The sequence below is a fragment of the Selaginella moellendorffii genome, unplaced genomic scaffold, assembly GCF_000143415.4.
Source record: "Selaginella moellendorffii unplaced genomic scaffold, v1.0 SELMOscaffold_3, whole genome shotgun sequence".
Lineage (NCBI taxonomy): Eukaryota > Viridiplantae > Streptophyta > Lycopodiopsida > Selaginellales > Selaginellaceae > Selaginella > Selaginella moellendorffii.
In genome coordinates, this window is record NW_003314264.1 from 4,183,943 (window position 1) to 4,206,161 (window position 22,219).

Here is a 22,219-nt window from a genome sequence, read left to right on the forward strand (position 1 = left end):
CACGTCACCACACTGTAAAAGAGCAAAGTGAATGCCACCTCGAGGCCAATAGTGATTGTCCACGTGGTGGCGAGGCGATATCTTGTGGGTGGCGCAAACGTGGACGATGTATCTCCACCGCACTTTCAACCCAGCGGCCTGGATCTCGCGCTCTTAAAGTTTAAAAGGGTCTACGAGAATATTCTAGAATCTCTTTCAGCGCTCGAGAAATTTGGGAGCTCATTTGGCGATGGAGCTCCGGAGCTGCCGATCGAGCGTCAATCCTTCGTTGCCAAGGCCGCAATGGGAGGCGCAAGTGAGGTAACATCAATGTCCGGCATTCTTGCTCGATCGAGCGCTTGCTTGCCTGTATACCCTAAGCAGCAATCGTGTCGATTCCCAGGGATGTATGCAGGGCGCTGGTGAGCGGATGGTCGGATCTGGGAGATGACGATCTTGCGATCTCTGAAATCTCTGGCGGCATCACGAATTTGCGTAAGAAAAAATACGATGAACTTGCTAGCGAGCAAGGTTAAAGTTTGTTTTTCTAGTGCTAAAGGTCTTGGACAAGAAACAGAATGAAGCTGTTACAGTGCGAATTTTTGGTCCCAACACCGACGCTGTCATCGACCGGAAGCGCGAGCTCCAGGTGTCAAGCTGAGAGTGTCTCCATCTCCATCCACGTTTTGATCTATGGAGCTAAGTTTGCTGTATGTTGTAGGTGCTGCCACATCTTTCGGAATCAGATTTTGGAGCAAAGCTCGTGGGATTGTTTGAGAATGGCATGATACAGTCCTTCATTGAAGCACGGACACTCGTTCCAGTAGGTGTGATTTATGTCGAGTACTTCTTTTTTGCCTTGATTGTCACTTTTTCTTCTCCTTAGCAGACTTGTCCAAGCCAAACGTAGCCTCGCTTATTGCAAAGGAGCTGCGAAGGCTACATTCGTTGCAGATACCCGGATCGAAGGAGCCTCAACTTTGGGAGGATATTCTCAAGTTTTATGACAAAGGTATCTCTTCTTCTTCTCTTTCCTTTTTACCTTCATACATTACAACGTTTGGCAGCAAGGCTGGTATCATTTGAGGATAATGCAAAACAGGAGAGGTTAGGGGAAGTGTCATTTTCGCGACTGATGGACGACATAAAAATGCTGAAGGTGGAGTTCCTATCGTGATTGACACATCCTAAGTTTGTATTACATGATGCAGGGCATCAGCGACTCCTTGAAAGCGCCGATCGTATTTTCTCACAACGATCTTTTATCAGGCAATATCATGCTCAATGAAGCTAGCGGTATATATATCTCTTCACATTTCGGAAGCCTTTCTAACTCGGTACTTTCAGGCCGGCTCCATCTCATTGATTTTGAGTATGGTTCTTACAGCTACCGAGGCTATGATATTGGAAATCACTTCAACGAGTATGCCGGCTTTGAATGCGACTATTCCTTGTAAGCCATCTTACTCTCTCATGTTTAAACTCAAAAGTTTGCCAGGTACCCGAACAAGGAGGCACAGTACCACTTCTTCAGGCACTACTTGTCTCCTATAGATCCATCGAAGGTGCGTGTGTGTACTACAGTTTGCTGGACAACAATGTTGTTTCTCTGTAGGTCTCCGACGACGAACTTGAAGTTTTGTTTGTAGAGACGAATTTCTATGCGCTCGTTTCTCATCTGTATTGGGCGATATGGGCCATTGTCCAGGTAAAAACAAAGTTGAGCAGTAAATGGCATGTGACATCTGTATTTGCAGGCAAAGTTCTCACCAATCAACTTCGACTACCTTGGATATCATTGCCTGAGGTACAAAGAGTACGAGAGACGCAAGAAAGAACTCGCCGTGTTCTCGATCGTCAACATCTGCAAGCAATAAGTAGTCCCTAGGTACAAGTAGGCATTGCTATTTGTCATAGTTTCTCCCTCTTGCAAGTAAAGGATCTTAGGCTGTCCCATTTGCGTCCATTGGATTGAAAACGCCGTCTTGCAGAAGAGAGAATGGCCCTGACGAGGATTGGAGGTCCAGCAACAGCAGCAATGCCATCGCTACCACAAGTTCGAGCAGTGTCCAATGAATTGTGCTCGTGGAAGTTTTTGGTGGGTAAGAGGGCAATCATTACGAGCAGCAAGAGCAGGCTACTAGAAGTTCGCCGTGGAGGATTGCGTTCTTCTCGACGGCTCCGCTGTACTGGAGAGAATTCTGATCCTTCGACCCCAAGTAGCCAGGTTTGTTCCAAGTCTTAGTTTTTTGGTTTTTTGGTTTTAATCCCAGTTTCCTCTTTTGTAGAATGGTGAAGCTCAACCAAGCCCTCCTCCATCAAAACCTCCTCCAAGTCCTAGTCCCCCTCCAGTTCCAAGTAAGACTGGAAATCGTATCGTAGCTCTTGTTTCTGCTGCTGCTGCAGTGTGCTTATTTTTGGCCAACAGAGGCGCTGGGGTCGGCCCAAACTTGAGCGAGCTCTCAGCAAAAGCGATGCCATACGAAGAGGTATCCATCTCGTCTCATCAAGATTCGTTTCGTTACAGGCCTAACTTTTCTTCTTCACCTGCAGGCGATTCACAATGGCAAGCCTACTGTCGTCGAGTTCTACGCAGACTGGTGTGAGGTGTGCCGTGAGATGGCTCGCGATGTCTACTCGGTGGAAGAGAAGTACAGGTAATTCTTGCGTGACAACTCTGGCTTTTGCTGATATGTTTATGCGGAATGGAGCAGAGACCGCGTGAACTTTGTGATGCTGAATGTGGACAACAGTAAATGGGAGGCAGAGCTAGACGAATTTGGCGTGGAAGGCATCCCACACTTTGCATTCTTGGATGGGAAGGGCAATGAGGAAGGCAACATAGTGGGCAGGCTACCAAAGAAGTATTTTGCTGAAAATGTGGATGCACTTGCAAAGGGACAGGAGACGATTCCACACTCCAAGGCTGTAGGCCAGTTCTCCAATGCCGAGATGCGTCAGTCTCCACGGATGGCTTCACCTCGGACACATGGATGACAAGGCCCAAGGAATGGCTAGTATATTTTAGTATATGTTTGTTACTCATGCTCTGATTGGTGCTTCATCTTTGTGAACATTGATTATTAGTTATTTTTTTTGAGAACCTCATGTATAAATTAAGTTCCTTGACTTAGAAATGTATTATAAAACAGTAATAGATATAATGAAAAACTAGTAATGGGATTATGGCAATTAATATGTGATTACACTAAGGAGCATTATATATTTATACATGGCATGAAATATAGAAATGATAATTAACCCAAAAACCCTAACTTATAGGATTAAAACCAATTTAACAACTATCAGAATCCTATACCAAGAATGGAAAACAGTCAAAGTTCTCTAATAGACAAGTTAGGATCTGGAAGAACATTAAAAAGAGGTAGTAGTAGATTTATAAATGGTGTTAATTATTTTTAATCCCTTTATATAAAGTGTTTAAACCACTGCACATGCATAATTTATGGAGGATCAACATATTAGATGTGATATCAAATCTCATAAACTTGCAACATTCAATATGGTTTCTTCCATTTAACAAGTAGCCTTTTAGACAAATAACATACCATAAAATTGAGAAAACAAACTAACATTAAGTCATCCATTTTGTGTGAAGATAAATTTAACTTTGTTAATAGTATTGGATCATGACCATATAAAATTTTATATGGTGAAGTATTAATAAAACTCTAGACCCCTGTGATATATGCATACTGAAAAGACAGTAAATAACTATCCTAAGGAGGATCATTATCCAAAAAAATTCACTCTATACAAGAATGTTAAAAACACCATTGTATTGAGGAAAAAGTATCTAATAATAATTGCAAACATACTAACAAGAGCATCAACTTCCACCCAATGAGTCAAATAGTCAAAAATAATAATGATATGCTCTTTGCCAATAATCAACCATAGAAAAAGCCCTATTAGATCAAATGCTACCAACTCAAATAAACAGGAAATTGTGATTGACTCTAACCATCTTTCCATGACATAAAGGGGAGTATTACAAATTTTGCACTAAACGTAGCTACATATATACTAAATAATATCACATTACATCTTCAGCCAATAGAAACATCTGTATAGCTTCTCAATCACTTTCTATTAATATCTAAGAACCATGTAGATATACATTAAGTTTCTCAAGTTGCTGCTAAACACTTCTCCTTTTTGAAGTCATTCATCTGTGTTAGTTGTAATATACAATTGATATATACAATAGGATGGTGCTGATTAGGCATACTCGGGCTCTATTGTATCAACATACCTCCAATATTAAAAGTATCTATACCCAAAATGAAAGGTTGAGTATAGTCAGGATATGCCAAAACTGAAAGAGTTGTCAACAACTCTTTGAGATTTATAAACACTCGCTCATAATCCACAAACAAAATAAAAAACAATATTGACAATTTCAACAATGCTTGCAATAGTGCAATATTATTAAAAAGATGATGAATAAAATGTCTGAGATATTACACCTTGCATAAGAAGCACTACACATTATTCACACACTTTGCAGTAAGAAACTTGAGAACAACTACAAGTTTGTTAGGATTAATTTGTAAACCTTCATAAGAAATACGATATCCTAAATAAGTCATGTTTTTTTACACAAATACACACTAGATTAAAAGTGAGAAATATAAAAAAGTATGAGACAAAAGGGAAAAGCCTCAAAATCATATTTGGCATGATTGCATCACAACCAAACTATATTAAGGATGAGGTTAAAAGCTTGACTCGACACTACCCCCAACGATTGTAGCTCAAGTTTGAGATTGCCTATGCACAACTAAATCCACCTCATTCTATGTGTATGGCTGTTACCATAAAGAATGAAAACTAGTTCTATTACATAATGCAAATATAGATAGCAACATATACCAACAAGCCAAGTAATAAAAGATAAACTTAAGCCTATATATCAACTAATACAAAGAGAATAATAATAGACCTCTTATTATAAAAACAAGCTTAAAAAGTAAACACTAGATGAACTAGTGCCGAGTGGTGATACTCTTGAAATTAAGATGGATGGGTCACCAACTTATCCACTACTTGCATGACTCTTTATTTCCTAAAAACATCTTAGTATCTAGACTTTCCACTGCAGTAACACCAATAAGATATTGTTGTTACCAAAGTTTCAACTCAGGAAATGGAGGTTACCAATCTAGAAAATGCTATCAACACTGATAAGTGTAACTAACTTTATCACATGCCTAACAACAGACATCATGGCCATGACCACATCCTTCACCTTTGTTCTTGAACTTGGCCAGCAGCAGCATCAACCTCCATTAAAACAAGACTATATTCTACTAAAAGCAAAGGTAAAGGACGTGCCGCAAGAAATGGAAAAGACAATGTTTTATAACGTTATGTCAAGCAAAAAGCATCATAAAAGTGGTTGAAGTAAGTATATGCATAAATCTTGCAAAATTTTGACAAAGTGTTAACCACAACATTCCCAACTTAATTTGCTCCGACATATTTGGCTCCACATTAAGCAAGAGGCTTGGAAACAAATGCTAAATTGCATCATTGACTTAGATGGCCCTTAATGAAGACAATACAATTATTGAAAGGTATTATCATATGTCTAAATACAATGTTCTATACCACTCAGCCTTTGCACTTGGTCTAAGTGCTCCATATATCCAATTCCATGATAAACACCACAAAGGTATCATGGACAAATAAGCTCGTTATGATAATGGTATGTCCATTTACCCTTGTCTCATTAATAGTCCAACACCACCTATGTGTAAGCGACTAAATTTTCCATTCTACTTTAGTCACTTAACCACACCTCTGACCGCTTGGAGGAGTCTCATTCACAACCTCCATAAGTCCAATCCAGGACTTGGGATTTGCTAGCCCCGAGAATGGCATCCATGCCACTCCACATTTGCACTTGGTCCAAGTGCTCCACGTGTCCGATCCCATGACCGACACTCAAAGGTACCACCGACATAGCAGCCCGTTACGCTAAGGCCATGCCCAATCACCTTTGCCACACTAGTAGTCCAATACCACTTGCATCACAGTCTTGGCTCTCCAAGACTAGGCAAACCATCCGTGAGTGGTCATCTCAGATCCACTCCTTAGCATCCTTAGGATGCCCACCGACAAGGGGAATAGCCTTCCCCAATATCCCTCTGTCAGTCCCCACTAAGTCCCTTTCTGCCCCTGGCCGTGTTTGCCAACACTGCCACTGGATCAAGACCCACAGGCCCGACCACTAAGTCCCACGGTCCTCTGGGACTTCCTCACCACACGACTGTGTCCTTGGTCACTGCCCCAGAGGAATGTTCCTCTTCCTTTCCACAGTCTGGGCCTTTGGGACAACATTTCGGAACACCGTGGCCTTACGCGAGCCACCTGGGTACTCTCCTCGCCTTTCGCCTTTAGGTGCTCTAGCCATGGGCTTAGAGCGGGTTCCGTTGAGCCACACCAGGTATCCAAGTAGGTAGTGCCACCCACACTTGGACTGGGAGCATCGGCCAGTCGATCTCCCGGGGGAACTAGAGCCGGCTCTTGAACACTTCACCAAGCTACCCCGCTTGTCGGTCCGTGTTCACTCTAGTCTTGGACTTCCCAGTGGGCAGCTCATCACCCAACACTGGGTCCGGCCTTCCTGGGCCAAACTGGCCTTTCCTGGCCAAACTGGCTCCACTGCAGTCCTCCCCCTACTATACTTTTGGAGCTCACCAAACCCCCCAGGGTCTGGGAGACGAACGCTTTGGGCTTTCACCCTCTCAGGCTCCGGACTCGGACTCGGACTCGGACTCGGACTCGGACTCGGACTCGGACTCGGGCTCGGCCTCGGTCTCGGCCTCGGCCTCGGTCTCGTCTCGGTCCCGATCTCGGTCTCGGTCTTGGTCTCGGTCTCGATCCTGGTCTCGGTCTCGACTTCGGACTCCATCTCGGACTCCATCTCGGACTCCATCTCGGGTCCATCTCGGGTCCATCTCGGACTCCATCTCGGACTCCATCTCGGGTCCATCTCGGACTCCATCTCGGACTCCATCTCGGGTCCATCTCGGGTCCATCTCGGACTCCATCTCGGACTCCATCTCGGGTCCATCTCGGACTCCATCTCGGGTCCATCTCGGGTCCATCTCGGACTCCATCTCGGACTCCATCTCAGATCCATCTCGGACTCCATCTCGGACTCCCTCTCGGGTCCATCTCGGACTCCATCTCGGGTCCATCTCGGACTCCATCTCGGACTCCATTTTGGGTCCATCTCGGGTCCACCTCGGACTCCATCTCGGACTCCATCTCGGACTCCATCTCGGGTCCATCTCGGACTCCACTTCGGACTCCAACTCGGGTCCCTTTTTGGAGCCTCGCCTTTTGCTCGCTTCGTGCTCGTTCCTCGAGCACTTCGTTGGGAGTTCCACTCCCGCTCTTGACTTTTCAAGTCGGAGCTTTTGGTCCAAACGTGTTACGCTCGTTTGGCTCTCGCTTCGGCCACTACCATGTGGCACCCTTCCAGCTCCACTTTGGGGCCTAGGGATTTTGTGTCTCACAACTCCACCACCCATAGACGAAGTTCGATGTCCTCATCGAACGGTAAACCATTTTGTAAAGTAACACTCGCGTGTGTTACCATTTCCATCCTTGGCACCTAGCCAATATTTGTCAATGGTTTGACATTGAAGGCTCACCATGCCTTCTCCATATTCGTCAATGGTTTAACATTGAAGGCTCACCATGCCTTTTGCATAGGCCTCCATGGTTTGACACCAAAGGCTCACCATGCCTTGCCTATCCTCTAAGGAGGGTAGTCTCTCCAACTTAGAGATTGATTGGACCACATGTAGTGGTTCTCTCCTTTTATTGGTTTAGTCCTCGCTAAACCTCTTAGAGACCCTTCTCTAAGTCAATCCCACTACTCCTTCTCGAGTAGTCTCGATTTCCATCGATATAACCTTTGCACTTTGGAACTTTGAATTTTGACTTCTTGGAGTCAATTTCCTAGGTGTCTCCGACACCTTGCCTTGCACCTTTTGTGCAACTCCACTTCCCATCCTAGGAAGTTCTCTACTCGAGGGCACCATCATCCTCTCTTCTATTTCGTGCCAAAGTTCCAGTTATCATACTTTGTGCTAGGGCTGTTCATGGCCCTATCATTTGGCTACCTTACCGCTCCCTCCCTTGGAGCTTCCACTTTCGCCAAATCGGAGCATTTCGGAATCCCTCCTTGGAAACACACTTCCTTTCCCGCAACTTGTTAGCGTCCAACACATTAGTGTTCCTCGCCTAACTTTGTCACTTGGATTCCTTCCAAGGGATTCCACGGCCCTATCTTGGCCACTCATCTTTTGCTCCTATCCGTTGATTGTTGCACCAAGCAACATCGAATCTCTACCTCCCTCCTTGAGGTATTGTTTCGGTTCCATAGCAAAGACTCTTCTTTGCCAAGTCCGGAGGATGTTCACCCCTAGTACGTCTCTTTAGCATCTTCTGCTATGGGCTCTATCCACGGCCCAACTTCGTGACCCTCCCATGGGTCTTTTATAGAGACTACTTTCCTCGGACTCACTATGCCATCGCACGGACATAGTTTATTTCCCTTAAGTGCTCTTCCCACTTGGTCATCACGACCAAGCCACACCACCTTAAACAGTTCAATTTCAACATTTTGAACCAGGAACTTCATTCATTAACCAACCAAGGACCTTGTCCTTATCTGGCCATAAGATCACCTAGTGATCTCACCTTGGCACCTTAACAGAGTTGCCAAGAGGTACTTGGTCTTTTAGACCTCCAAGTTGTTGACTATAACCCCGGGGGCATCCCCCACACTTGGCGGTGCACCCAAGCCAGCCCTTACGGCCAAGGGTTCATAGCAACTGAGATTAGGTGTCCCCATCTCACTCACCACGACCTTGGTGCCACTTGCACCAAAGCGTTCAAGTTAGATATGCTAAGCTTTCACACTAAGCAATCTAACCGTGCATCACGACTCCGAGGCATCCCTCGCTTGGCGGTGTGCCCAAACAAGTCTCCCCACTGAGAGTCCATGACCACCGAAATATGAGTGTCCTCATATTCCAAACCATCACCACGCCCTAGTGATTTGGGACTCGAACCCAAGCACTAGAGGGTCGGGACTCGAACCCAACCTCCGTATATGCATCTACGGATGGCATCACACAAGATGCCTGGCGTGACTCCCCACGCCGGTGCACCAACTTGTTTTTAAAGCGCGCTACAGATCACAGTTTAGGAACCTAGTTCCTCCACACTGCCAAGTCCTCTCACTTGACATGTCTGTGATCATGCATGGACTCCTCCATGCTCGGCCCCATGGCCCACCCTTTTTGAAGTTATCACCTTCAACTAGGGTATTTGTTCCCCCGACGTGCCAATCTCGCTTGGCAAGTCCTCCGACCACTGTAACATGGTTCCTGCATAAGCGTGAAAGTCCTTGACCATCGACTTTCGTTCAAAGCCCTCTCTTTGAACACTCGGGAACTACTTCCCTAACCTTGATAGCCTTGCCTCATGGCAAGCTTCAAGACCACGCTTCTGCTGCGCCACTCTGATTTCGCGCGTTCCATGAACCATTTACACTTGGCCTTTCTAGGTACTAAGCTACCTAGAATCATCTTTGGGAACCTTGAAGGAACTCTATCCCTCAGCTTGCTAAGGCCTCCCTTTTTGCAAGCCTTCCAAATGCCACATAGTCTAGTATGGACAATTCCATATTTTAGACTCTCCATGGCATCACGATTGCTAGCGGCAACACCCTCGAGCCCCCACTTGATTCTCCACTCCCAGCTGGCATAACCAACCTTGGTTATGCCCTTTGATTCCTACGGTTCGGTTCTATCCCCTTACTTCTTGCTTTTTGGCTTCACACCTTTCCTTTGGTCATTTTCCTCCAGACCAGGAGGATAGCTTTGCACTTTCTATCATGCCTTAGCAAGTATTCTTAGGGATGAACCTACCCAATAGCCCAGGGAGTGGTTCCTCAATCCGGGTATGCCCACCTTATAATCCCACACACTAGGATTACATTGTTGCTTATGGGCCTTTCCATGCCCATCACTAGCCTTGCCAAAATTCCATTTTTTTGGCTTTGTCCAACTCGGGTAGACAGTTCTCTCCTGTCTCCGCAACCTTGGACATTAGGATAGCACCTTCTATCCATCATTCGCTAGGGACTTAGTCCCTTGGGCTTTATCCATTGCCCTCGCGACATCAAACACCACCTTCTGGTGTTCTAGAGTGTTCGGGTGTCCCAATGATGGCTTTCTTGACAATGAGTATTTCCTTTTATGACATTGACTTACTATATCGCAACACAAGCACTTATCTCCCGTAAGGGTGTATCCGACTTCCCTATGCTATTAAGAAGTCTTGGGTAGCTACCTTCTACCCGTTCAACCAGTTATTTTGCACCTCTTGCTTAGTTGCCTCATAGTTGTCAAGTCCTACAACTCATTGTTTTGGTGCTTTCACACCTCCATCATTATCTGGGTCACCACACTCCAACTGCATGCTCTACAGCTTAGGCTATGCCATTCCCATTTCCATTGGGATTCCTTTGGCAAGGGGTTCTCATGAACCCACCAACATAGCCTCAAGGTATCACACCTTGGCACATTTGGTGTCTCCACACCATCGGCTCCACGAGCCTACCTCTATGACATTTCCCCTTCGTGTCTAAGTCTTTGCCAAGACCAACATCGCTCTTTCTCATGCCAACCATCCGTTGGCACTACACCATAGAGGTCACACACAACTTTATGTCAAAGTTGTTTTCTTCTGGGAACACCTTTCCCATAACTTTAGCATGGCACATTTTGCCATCGATGAGATACCCTCTGTTCTCATCCTTGGATCCTATGATCCCCCCCCCCATCCTTTGTGGGGTACAACACACCACAGTCCAAATGCTTCCATCAGTCCTTTTAGGACCATCCGTTGACTCTACTTGAGTCATCCAGCAGTTTTGGACTTGGTTAATCCACAGACCCGTAAGGTCCTACTTGTGAGGCACTAGCTCACTGGAATACACTTCTTGCATTCCTGTCCTACTCAAAAGGACTATTTTCACAAGTGTTACTCTGACACTTGATTTTGTTCTCTGGAGGCAACTTTTGCCCCTTAGGACTACTTGTCCATGCGATGAGAATACCACTCATCTCTAAGTACACCCCCCAACTCCTTGGGTTGTTCCAGCATTTATTAAAGGTAGCCCCGGCTACCATTTCAAGGACTTGAGTCCTCTTCCGTATTTGACCTCCCATGGTCATTACCTCTGGTCTCACATTCATGAGCACCAACCTCAACTATATGAGGATAATTTTGTGACTCCTTTATTGTTTTGGAGTCTCTATCTTTCCCGTGATCCCAACTTTAGTTGTTTACCACAACAACCTTAGCCAATTTGCTGAGACAAATGCTCATCCGGATCACATCCTCAACTCAATGAGGAAAACCTTGCACTGTTCCCAAGATCCCAAAGTCGTTCCATTATTGGCCCTTTTCTATCCACCACCTCGTCTACAAGTTCATACATGAACTGTAATGGGGAGCCATGTCTTCCCGACTTGCTACTCCTCAAGGATAGGCCCACTCCTCGGACCTTCCGATGCCAACACTAGTGGTGATATACTTGAGCACCAATAAAAGTCGGACTAAGGAACAGCTCCGATACCAAATTGTAAGCGACTAAATTTTCCATTCTACTTTAGTCACTTAACCACACCTCTGACCGCTTGGAGGAGTCTCATTCACAACCTCCATAAGTCCAATCCAGGACTTGGGATTTGCTAGCCCCGAGAATGGCATCCATGCCACTCCACATTTGCACTTGGTCCAAGTGCTCCACGTGTCCGATCCCATGACCGACACTCAAAGGTACCACCGACATAGCAGCCCGTTACGCTAAGGCCATGCCCAATCACCTTTGCCACACTAGTAGTCCAATACCACTTGCATCACAGTCTTGGCTCTCCAAGACTAGGCAAACCATCCGTGAGTGGTCATCTCAGATCCACTCCTTAGCATCCTTAGGATGCCCACCGACAAGGGGAATAGCCTTCCCCAATATCCCTCTGTCAGTCCCCACTAAGTCCCTTTCTGCCCCTGGCCGTGTTTGCCAACACTGCCACTGGATCAAGACCCACAGGCCCGACCACTAAGTCCCACGGTCCTCTGGGACTTCCTCACCACACGACTGTGTCCTTGGTCACTGCCCCAGAGGAATGTTCCTCTTCCTTTCCACAGTCTGGGCCTTTGGGACAACATTTCGGAACACCGTGGCCTTACGCGAGCCACCTGGGTACTCTCCTCGCCTTTCGCCTTTAGGTGCTCTAGCCATGGGCTTAGAGCGGGTTCCGTTGAGCCACACCAGGTATCCAAGTAGGTAGTGCCACCCACACTTGGACTGGGAGCATCGGCCAGTCGATCTCCCGGGGGAATTAGAGCCGGCTCTTGAACACTTCACCAAGCTACCCCGCTTGTCGGTCCGTGTTCACTCTAGTCTTGGACTTCCCAGTGGGCAGCTCATCACCCAACACTGGGTCTGGCCTTCCTGGGCCAAACTGGCCTTTCCTGGCCAAACTGGCTCCACTGCAGTCCTCCCCCTACTATACTTTTGGAGCTCACCAAACCCCCCAGGGTCTGGGAGACGAACGCTTTGGGCTTTCACCCTCTCAGGCTCCGGACTCGGACTCGGACTCGGACTCGGACTCGGACTCGGACTCGGGCTCGGCCTCGGTCTCGGCCTCGGCCTCGGTCTCGTCTCGGTCCCGATCTCGGTCTCGGTCTTGGTCTCGGTCTCGATCCTGGTCTCGGTCTCGACTTCGGACTCCATCTCGGACTCCATCTCGGACTCCATCTCGGACTCCATCTCGGGTCCATCTCGGGTCCATCTCGGACTCCATCTCGGACTCCATCTCGGGTCCATCTCGGACTCCATCTCGGACTCCATCTCGGGTCCATCTCGGGTCCATCTCGGACTCCATCTCGGACTCCATCTCGGGTCCATCTCGGACTCCATCTCGGGTCCATCTCGGGTCCATCTCGGACTCCATCTCGGACTCCATCTCGGATCCATCTCAGACTCCATCTCGGACTCCCTCTCGGGTCCATCTCGGACTCCATCTCGGGTCCATCTCGGACTCCATCTCGGACTCCATTTCGGGTCCATCTCGGGTCCACCTCGGACTCCATCTCGGACTCCATCTCGGACTCCATCTCGGGTCCATCTCGGACTCCACTTCGGACTCCAACTCGGGTCCATCTCGGACTCCACTTCGGACTCCAACTCGGGTCCCTTTTTGGAGCCTCGCCTTTTGCTCGCTTCGTGCTCGTTCCTCGAGCACTTCGTTGGGAGTTCCACTCCCGCTCTTGACTTTTCAAGTCGGAGCTTTTGGTCCAAACGTGTTACGCTCGTTTGGCTCTCGCTTCGGCCACTACCATGTGGCACCCTTCCAGCTCCACTTTGGGGCCTAGGGATTTTGTGTCTCACACTATGCCATAGCATATTATAAAATGTCATACCTACAATACCTACCTATATATGCCCTTCTGGCTCCACTTTGGGGCCTAGGGATTTTGTGTTTTACACAAGCCCGTTGCGCTACGAAACTAAGGTTCGGTACAATCCCACGAGCACCAGCTCCACGTATTCAGCACCTGTATACAAAATGGTGTCAAACGGAGTCTGGCACAATTTTGGCATACTGGTGGCCTAATGCGAGGAGGAGGGTACCCCACCGACTAGAGCAGCATGGAGTTTGGGCTTAGACCCAAGCCAGACATAGAACAAGGAGCGATACAGCCCAGCGGGAGCCAAATTAATGTCTCAGATGGTCGGACATGCATTCCAACCATTATCCCTACTATATATTTGGAACCCTCTATAGCCCCTCCCCCCCTTGAGGAACACACGTGCTTTGGGCTTTCACCTCAAGCCTCCCTTAGTACCAAGAGTTAGTCTTTGGGACAAGCTCGAAACTTACTAAATATGGAATGGCATTAGATTGCAAATTTAGACATGGGATGAACACCGTTGTGTTCGAGCCAATCTCTACATTCCGTAGATATGCCAAATGAGCTAATTCAGACACTTTCCATAAATAGCATTTGGGACCGAAATGAGACTAACACAAAGGGTGTGATAGCAAGGGTGTTTGGCAGACACGGTAAGCTATCATTTAGCGAATATTGAGGGACTTCGCAGAGGTTTCCAACACTAGCAAGTGCAAGTCAGCATCATGAGTTTCTCGTCACCGTGTCAAGTATGCTTGATTTAATGACAACTTAGAGGATTTCCTTCCTTAGTGCCCTTCTAGTTTAAGTGCACATGTGCTGACCAATTTCTCAACTAGCTTGGGCGGAGACTATAAAGAGAACCAGCAGTACCGACCTCCTGCCGTTGTGGCAGTAAAGAGAGAGTGTCCGTAAGAACTAGCCAACAAGTATCTTTCAATACCCGAAGTCACATTCGCGATACTCTCCCCCCTTTAGGGAAGATCGACATCCTCATTGATGTATACCCGAGTCTAGCAAACCGTCAACGAAACAACTCCGAAAGTTAACGGAAAGCACACTATGTAGGAAACACATCGACTTAAATGAGTTATGGAACAACCTCTCCTCTACATCTAAAGACGTTAAAACTTAGACACCCTCCGGCCGTCACTGACAAGGAAATGACTAATAGAGTTAGCCACCCTTGTTGCTCCGAGTACCACTCGGCTTACAAAGGAATGATACATCCCTACTTGCAGGGACATAGGGAGAAGGCCAGAGGCCCAACGTCCCTTGAGCAAGACATCAACCCCGTCAAGAAGATTTAAACAACTATTATAAACTGGTAGATGAAGTTGTTTACACAACCACGCCCCTTTTCAAAAGTGAGTCATTGAGAGAAAGGTGGGGACTTGTGATCAGTCTATAATAGTTATCCCCATGGTTATGGATTGGACCCATGCACCGAAGTGCCAAAGTCAGCCTACCAAAACTGACCCAAGTATTAATGAATGAGAGAAACGACACTTTGATTTATAGAAATATATTACTTTATCAATTTGCAAGATTTATTACAAAGTTGACAAAAGCTATTTAATGTTTATTACTATTCTCATACTCCGTGACAAGCTCACAAGCATGTGTAAGATTTTTAAAAGGTTCCCAAGTTGATTCATAAGTCGGGTAACCTTTCCACTTAACTAGATATTCCTTCGCACAACCACCACATGCCTTATGAGACAAAAGGATAGCCTCAACCTCATACTCTAATTCACCCTCAATGACATCCGGAGCTGGACAAACATCTCGAGAGTGGCCAAGATCCTCATGATATGGGGCCAGTAAATTGACATGAAACATCATGAAGGCTGGACATCTCTTGTGGAATATCCAACTGATAGAATACATCACCAAGCCGTTTCAACACTCGATAAGGTCCAACATATCTTGGCAAGAACTTCTGAAACAAAGAACCCTTAACGTTCAAGTTCCGGGAAGATAGCCACACCTGATCTCCCACTTGATAGGATACATTCCGACGATGTGGATCCTTATCACGCCGATACCTATCATGAGCTTTGCCCATTGCTTCAGTAGCTCTAGACCAACTTTGGCATAGCTGCTCCGCATAAATCTCAACAGCTGGGACTAACACTTTAGACATTGGTTTCGGTACAACAATCTGTTGAAGAACCCTATGAGCATTTCCTTGCAGCATCTCCCATGGAGAATAGCCAATAGCGCTGTGAAATGTGTTGTTATACCCGAAGTCACATTTGCGATAGTACCACTAACATATCAACCCATTATATTAAGGCTATACTTATTCGCCTTTGTCACCTCAATAATCCAAAACCACTTGCATCATAAATTCGTCTCCCAAAAACTGAGCCATCTATCCATGAGTGGTCATCCCATGACCACACCTTAGCATCCTTAAGATGCTAGAAGACATGGGGAACACCTTTCCCCAATGTCCCTTCTTTAGTTCACACCAAATCCCTATCCATAGCTGTATTCACCAACACTGCCACTAAGTTAAAGTTTAAAGGCCTGACCATTAAGTCCCACCAACCTCTAAGACTTCTTCATCATGTGACCGTATCCTTAGTCATTACATAATAGGACTACTCCTCTTCCTTATATTTTGGGACATTAGGATGACATTTAAAAACACTATAGCCCTACATAAGCCTCGTTCCCCACTTTTTGCCCTTAGATGCCCTAACCATGTGGCTAGAGTGAAGTTCTGATGAGCTATGAGGTATAAGTATCCAATTAGGTAGTGCCACCTACATTAGGATTCAGAGCATCGACCATTCAATCTTCTGGGGGAGCTATAGTCGGTTCTTGAACACTTCACTAAACTACCTTACTTGTCTGTTTGTATTCACTTTAGCTTTAAACTCTTTAGTGGATATATCATCACTCAACACATAAGTATAGGTTTCCTTGGTCACACTAGCCTTTTCTTGCCAAATTAACTCCACTAGAGTCCTCCCTCTATTATACTTTTAGAGCTCACCAAACCCTCTAGTTTGAGAAACGAATGCTTTAGGCTTTCACCTTCGGACTCGGACTCGAACTTGGACTTAAACTTAGATTCGGATTTGGACTCAAACTCAAACTCAATTTTGGTTTTAGTCTCAATCTTGGTCTTGATCTTGGTCTCAATCTTGGTCTTGGTCTCTTTCCCAATCTCAGTTTTGTTCTCGGTCTTGATCTCTTTCTCGGCTTTGACCTTGGACTTGACGTTAGACTCCATCTTGAACTCCATCTCGGTTCCATCTTGGACTCCATCTCGGGTCCATTTCAGACTCCATCTTAGGTCTATCTTGGACTCTATCTCGAGTCCATTTCGGATTTATTTTGGACTCCATCTCAGGTTCATCTCGAGTCCGTATCAGACTTCATCTTGGATTCGATCTCGGGTCCATCTTAGACTCCATCTTAAGTCCATCTCGAACTCTATCTTAGACTCCATCTTAAACTCCATCTCGGGTCTATCTTGGATTCCATCTTAACACTTCTATGTGTTATGTATTAGTTCTTTTGTGTCCTTTTTCTAGAGACTCACTTACTACTTGTTTCATGCTCGTTCTTCGAGCACTTTGTTGGGAGTTTCACTCTCACTTTCAACTGTTCAAATCAAAGTGTCTGAATGTGTTATGCTTGTTTAGTTCCTGCTTTGGCCACTACCACGTAGCACCCTTTCGGCTTTACTTTGGGGCTAGGATAAAAGCACAACTTTTATAAATACAGATGTTAAAAAAGATTTAACTATAATGGAAACTTCAATTCATTTCTTATAAACCTTAGACAAGGAACCTATTAAAAACTAGTTATTTTATAATATCTTCAAATCAATTTAACTTATAAAAACTCTAGCTTTTGAATTAAATATTAATTATAGTAATTATATAAACCCATATAAACCACAAGTGGTCAAATAATCACTTATAACTATAGTGGCCTGATAATAAACTTACAAAAATAAAACCATTATATAAATAATCAATTAGTTTAATTACTTAATAAAGGAGATATTAAATAGTGAGCTTGAATGAAAATCTATAAAAAAAATTTAAAAATATTATATTTAAAATCTTGTAAAAGCCACTTAGCAATCAGTAAGTTTTAACTAATAAAAACAGTTTAAAACAGATTAAGAACTCCCCCACCTTCCACCACTAGAGTGCCCAACCATGTGGCTAGAATGAAGTTCTAATGAACCATGTAAAACATCTAAGTAGGTAGTGCCACCTACATTTAGATTTGCTATCCAATCTCCAAGAGGAGTTAAAGTTGACTTTTATACACTTTACCAAATTATTTTACTTGTCTATCCATGTTCACTTTAAACTTGAAATCCCCAGTGTTTATATCATCAACCACCACATAAGTATAACTTTTCGTGACCACACTCCCTTAAGTCTTCCCTCTATTATTTAGTATGGACTTACCAAACCCCCTAAGGTTTGAGAGATGATTGTTTTGGGATTGGCACTCCTCAGATTTGGACTTGAATTTAGTCTTGGACTTGGTCTTGTTTTAGACTCCATCTCAAACTCAGACCCCAACTTACTCTCAATTCTCAGACTTGGACTCAATTATTTTGGTGGATCATGAATGTTCATAAGTTTATTGTTTATAAGTTTATTATACACATAGTTTATAGTAGATTTTATTTATATTAAATTTATCTCAAGTTTTTAGTTTTGGTTTTTAGTTTTCTTAAGAAAACATATATGGTAGTAGATATACCTGAAATATACTTGGATTTGGACTATTCTACCATCAAAAAATGGTTATTCATTTAGATTAATTTTGTATTTATAATTTATAAACATATTTATAATTTATAAACTTTCCTAAACACTTCCTAGTATATTTTAGTTTTTTCTACCATCCAATGGTTAATATGCAATAGGATGTTTAAGTTTTTTGATCATCTGGATTAACTATTTCTATAAATATTAAGCTCACTTTCTCACTGTGAGTAGATTTTATTTTATAGTTTTATAGATAAATATTAATACTATTTTCTTAGCAGTTCTAAAGAGGGTTTTAAAATTTTGGAATGATAATTGGATTTTACAACTGGTATATTATTAGTTAAACATACAGATTTAGATATAGTTATTTAAAAGGCTTAAATGATTTATTTATTATAAATGGGTTTATAAATGGGTTTCATCTATAAACTTCTCTAGCTGTTTTGTGAGATTTCCCCAAAAGTATGACATAGGTAAATATAATTGCATTTTACTTCACAAGTTAATTTTATATATTAAATTGTCATAAATTTATTTGGTTTTTCTATGGTAATTTTTGTTGAAAAATTACTTTTTCAATAGATTTTTTAATCTTATGATAAAATAAGCTTATAAGTTGGTGTAGAATAAAATTTGAAGCAGTTTTATTGAAACTGGCTTTTTCTCAAGATTATTTTTTTGAACATCTTCATTAATCTGATTATTATTTTTAGTATTAGTATTACTTTAAAGATAGTTTTTACTTTAGTATTTTAAAATACCATTTCAAAATCCTTAATTGTAGAGATGAAGAAGAATGGTTCTTTTTTTTGATAACCAAAGGTATAGTTAGATGGTGGGGAAGTCCTAGAGATCACTAGAACTTAGTGGATGAGCTTTCAAACCCCGATCCAATATAGTGTTATTTAGCATTACCATGAATAGAGAGTAAATCGGTGGGGATTGAAGAAGCAATATTGGAGGATAGTGTTCCTATAAAAATGCTAAAAATGGTCATATAATGACCATTTATAGATTGGATGGTTTATTTTTGGAAAAACGGATTTATGTATAAGGTTGTTTTGCACTACTAATGAGACAAATGTAAATGGATATAACTTTAATGTAATAGGCTAGTATATCAATTTCTTTCTATATCTTTAGTTATACTTAGAGCTATTGGCCAAATGTTGGTAAGTTTATTGGATTTAAATAGTCATTAGGTCATAAATTTGGTGTTGGGTTTTATAAAAGTAAGTTGAAGATTGCTTATTGGTTATAATTCCCTATAAACTACTATATTTGTTTGGATTCACTTGATGGCAAATTATACCTTGCATTTGGGTTAGATTCTATGAGAGTACTAGCTTTCATTAATCTTGATTTGGTGTTGGTGGGCCTACATCTTGGCTAAGGATAGTGATATTCAATTTAGTTGTTTGTAGTTGAAGTATTAGTACCTATATAAATTTATCTAATGATCTTCACTTTAATTTCAACTAAATTAATCATTCATAATATCTATTTGATTCATCCAAGTTCCTCTCCATCCATGGTAGTGCTTGCCACTATGTTATGGTATGAAATCCTATCTATAAGTCCCACTAACTTCTGGGACTTCTTCACCATGTAATTGTACTTTTGGTTACTAAACAAGAGAGCCACTTTTCTTCCTTTTTTTTCTTAAGGATTTTGGGATAATATTTCAGAACATTGCAATCTAATGCAAAACTTGTTTGTACTCTCCCCACCTTTTGCTACCAAAATGCCCAAGCCACATAACATAAGCCATATAAGGTATTCAAGTAGGTAATGCCACCCACTTTTGGATTGAGAGCATTGATTATTTGATTTTCTAGAGGCACTATAATTAGCTCTTGAACACTTCATTAAGTCACCCCATGTAACATATATGATTTTCACCCTTTATTCTATAGTGATTTATTATAGAATAACCACAAAGCAGAACCTAAACCCTCTATATGCCACATGTTGAATGAAAGAATGAAGCCAAACTCCTAAACATAGAGCTAAAGAATGAAAGAACTAAAGCATAGAGTGACTTCTAAATATACAAGGAACAAAAGGAACAAAAATATAGGAGTATGGAGAGATTTAAAATAGTCTTAGAGCATCCAACATCTCAATGTTATGACTAATATGCAAAACAGAGCTAAATGAAGTTTGGTGCTATTTTAGTATACTAGTGGCTTAACGAGAGAATATAGGTACTCCACTAGCTAGAATGGTGTGGAACTTAAGTTTAGACCCAAGCCAAACACAAAATAAGGACATGCACGCAAATGGGAGATAGATTATATCTTAAGTTGGTTAGCCATGCCCAACCTACCCATTGTCTCTACTATATATTTGGAACCCTCTATAGCCCAACCCCCTTTAAGAACACACATATTTAGGGCTTTCACCCTTAGCCACCTTTAGTACTAGGAGTTAGTCTCTATGACAAGTGTGAAACTTATTAAATATAGAATGGCATTAAATTGTGAATTTAGACATGGGACTAACATTATTGTGTTTAGGACAATCTCTACATTCTATAAATATGCCAAATTAGCAAATTTAGACATTTTCCATAAATAATTATTAGGACCAAATGGGACTAACACAAGGGGCATGATAGTGAGGGTGTTTAGCAGATACAATAAACTATCATCTATCAATATTGAGAGACTAGTCTCAATATGAGAGGGTTTTTATCATTAGCCAATATAAGACATAATAAGACAGAAACTCTTTACAAAACTAAATATGCATAGGTAAGAATTCCATCCTTATGCTTATCTGGTCTATGTACACTCAAAGTGCTTAGTTAACTCCATTGGCACAAAAGGGATTGATAAAGGGTTTAGTAATATTGACCTCCTACTATTGTGGTAGTAAGGAAAGAATATCTCAAGAACTAGTTGATAGGTAACTTTTGAAACCTATTGTCATATTCACAACACTCCACTTATCCATCCATGTTCACTTTAACCTTGAACTCCCTAGTGTTTATATCATCACCCACCACATGAATATAGCTTTCTTTGGTCACATTAGTTCCTCTAGAGTCCTCCCCTTATTATCCCACAAGGATTTACCAAACCTCTTAGGGTTTGGGAGAGGATTGCTTTGGGCTTCCACCCATAAACTCGGATTTAGTCTCAAACTTAAATTCAAACTCGGTCTCAACTTCGATATTAATCATAATTGTAGTCTAGGACTTGTTCTTGGTCTCGCTCTTGAACTCACTCTAAGACTCAATCTTGGACTTGACCTCCATATATCATGACATTTACCATGTGTTAGTCATTCTTTTATCCCTTTCTAATTAATTAACTAACTCGTTTATTAATTACTTCATATTTGTTCCTCAAATGTTTCTTTAGGAGTTCCACCCTTGCTCTTGACTTTCTGAGTTAGAGTTTTTGATCTAGTTTCAAAATAAATTATAGATATTCAATATGTATAGAATATTTTTATCTACTATATATATTGTATATATGGGTTTTATTGTTTACAACCTTCAAAATTATATAGTGTAATTTAAAACTATAATTCCAAACTATATCTATATACACGGACTTGTAATTTCTTTTTAGTTGGATGATAAAGGATTTGTGAATTGTAGTATCCAGACTCATTCATCATTTTGAACATCTAAACCTATTCTAAAAGGCCCCACAAAGGACACACCACACTACTTATAGCGTATGTGATTATAGAACGAGATTTGTCAGGGTGAGTTTTTGAAACTTTGGGAGATATATAGAAATAAAATAACCACTAAGGGCTTTATTATTGCCTCTTTTTTAGCTAACTTCAAGAAAAAGATATAACACTACTTAGAACCTCTACTGAAGAAATATTTCCTTCTATCCTCCTAGTCACAACCTCCTTCTAGTAAAGACTTGAGGACATCCTTCAATAACTCCTAAACATACTTTGTCCTACCATTTTTAGTAATCAAG

At 42.5% G+C, this 22,219-nt stretch overlaps 2 protein-coding genes across 3 annotated transcripts; both read left to right on the plus strand.

Annotated features, from left to right (window-relative positions):
• Nucleotides 1-179: 179 nt before the first annotated feature.
• Nucleotides 180-1,935, plus strand: LOC9655494 (probable ethanolamine kinase). The gene is made up of 11 exons (XM_024668310.1): nt 180-300; nt 383-474; nt 531-628; nt 701-806; nt 869-991; nt 1,047-1,138; nt 1,191-1,275; nt 1,327-1,432; nt 1,478-1,544; nt 1,595-1,687; nt 1,737-1,935. Exons 1-11 carry the CDS (start codon nt 230-232, stop codon nt 1,854-1,856), a joined length of 1,053 nt encoding a protein of 350 aa, XP_024524078.1. The 5' UTR covers nt 180-229; the 3' UTR covers nt 1,857-1,935.
• On the plus strand, nt 1,757-3,112 carry LOC112344141 (thioredoxin-like protein HCF164, chloroplastic). 2 transcript variants are annotated; one of them, XM_024668312.1, is made up of 5 exons: nt 1,757-1,867; nt 1,971-2,206; nt 2,268-2,468; nt 2,533-2,636; nt 2,694-3,112. In XM_024668312.1, exons 2-5 carry the CDS (start codon nt 1,979-1,981, stop codon nt 2,974-2,976), a joined length of 816 nt encoding a protein of 271 aa, XP_024524080.1. In that variant the 5' UTR covers nt 1,757-1,867; nt 1,971-1,978; the 3' UTR covers nt 2,977-3,112. The 2 variants fall into 2 exon arrangements, with proteins under 2 accessions (XP_024524080.1, XP_024524079.1); XM_024668311.1 differs by having other exon boundaries at nt 1,808-2,206.
• Nucleotides 3,113-22,219: the final 19,107 nt, after the last annotated feature.

Coding starts and splice junctions, on each gene's coding strand:
- LOC112344141 (XM_024668312.1), top strand. CDS start 1,979: ATGGCCCTGACGAGGATTGGAGGTCCAGCAACAGCAGCAATGCCATCG. Junction 2,469..2,532: donor AAGCGATGCCATACGAAGAG/GTATCCATCTCG, acceptor CTTCACCTGCAG/GCGATTCACAATGGCAAGCC. Junction 2,637..2,693: donor TCGGTGGAAGAGAAGTACAG/GTAATTCTTGCG, acceptor GGAATGGAGCAG/AGACCGCGTGAACTTTGTGA.
- LOC9655494 (XM_024668310.1), top strand. CDS start 230: ATGGAGCTCCGGAGCTGCCGATCGAGCGTCAATCCTTCGTTGCCAAGG. Junction 475..530: donor TGGCGGCATCACGAATTTGC/GTAAGAAAAAAT, acceptor TTGTTTTTCTAG/TGCTAAAGGTCTTGGACAAG. Junction 992..1,046: donor TCTCAAGTTTTATGACAAAG/GTATCTCTTCTT, acceptor AACGTTTGGCAG/CAAGGCTGGTATCATTTGAG.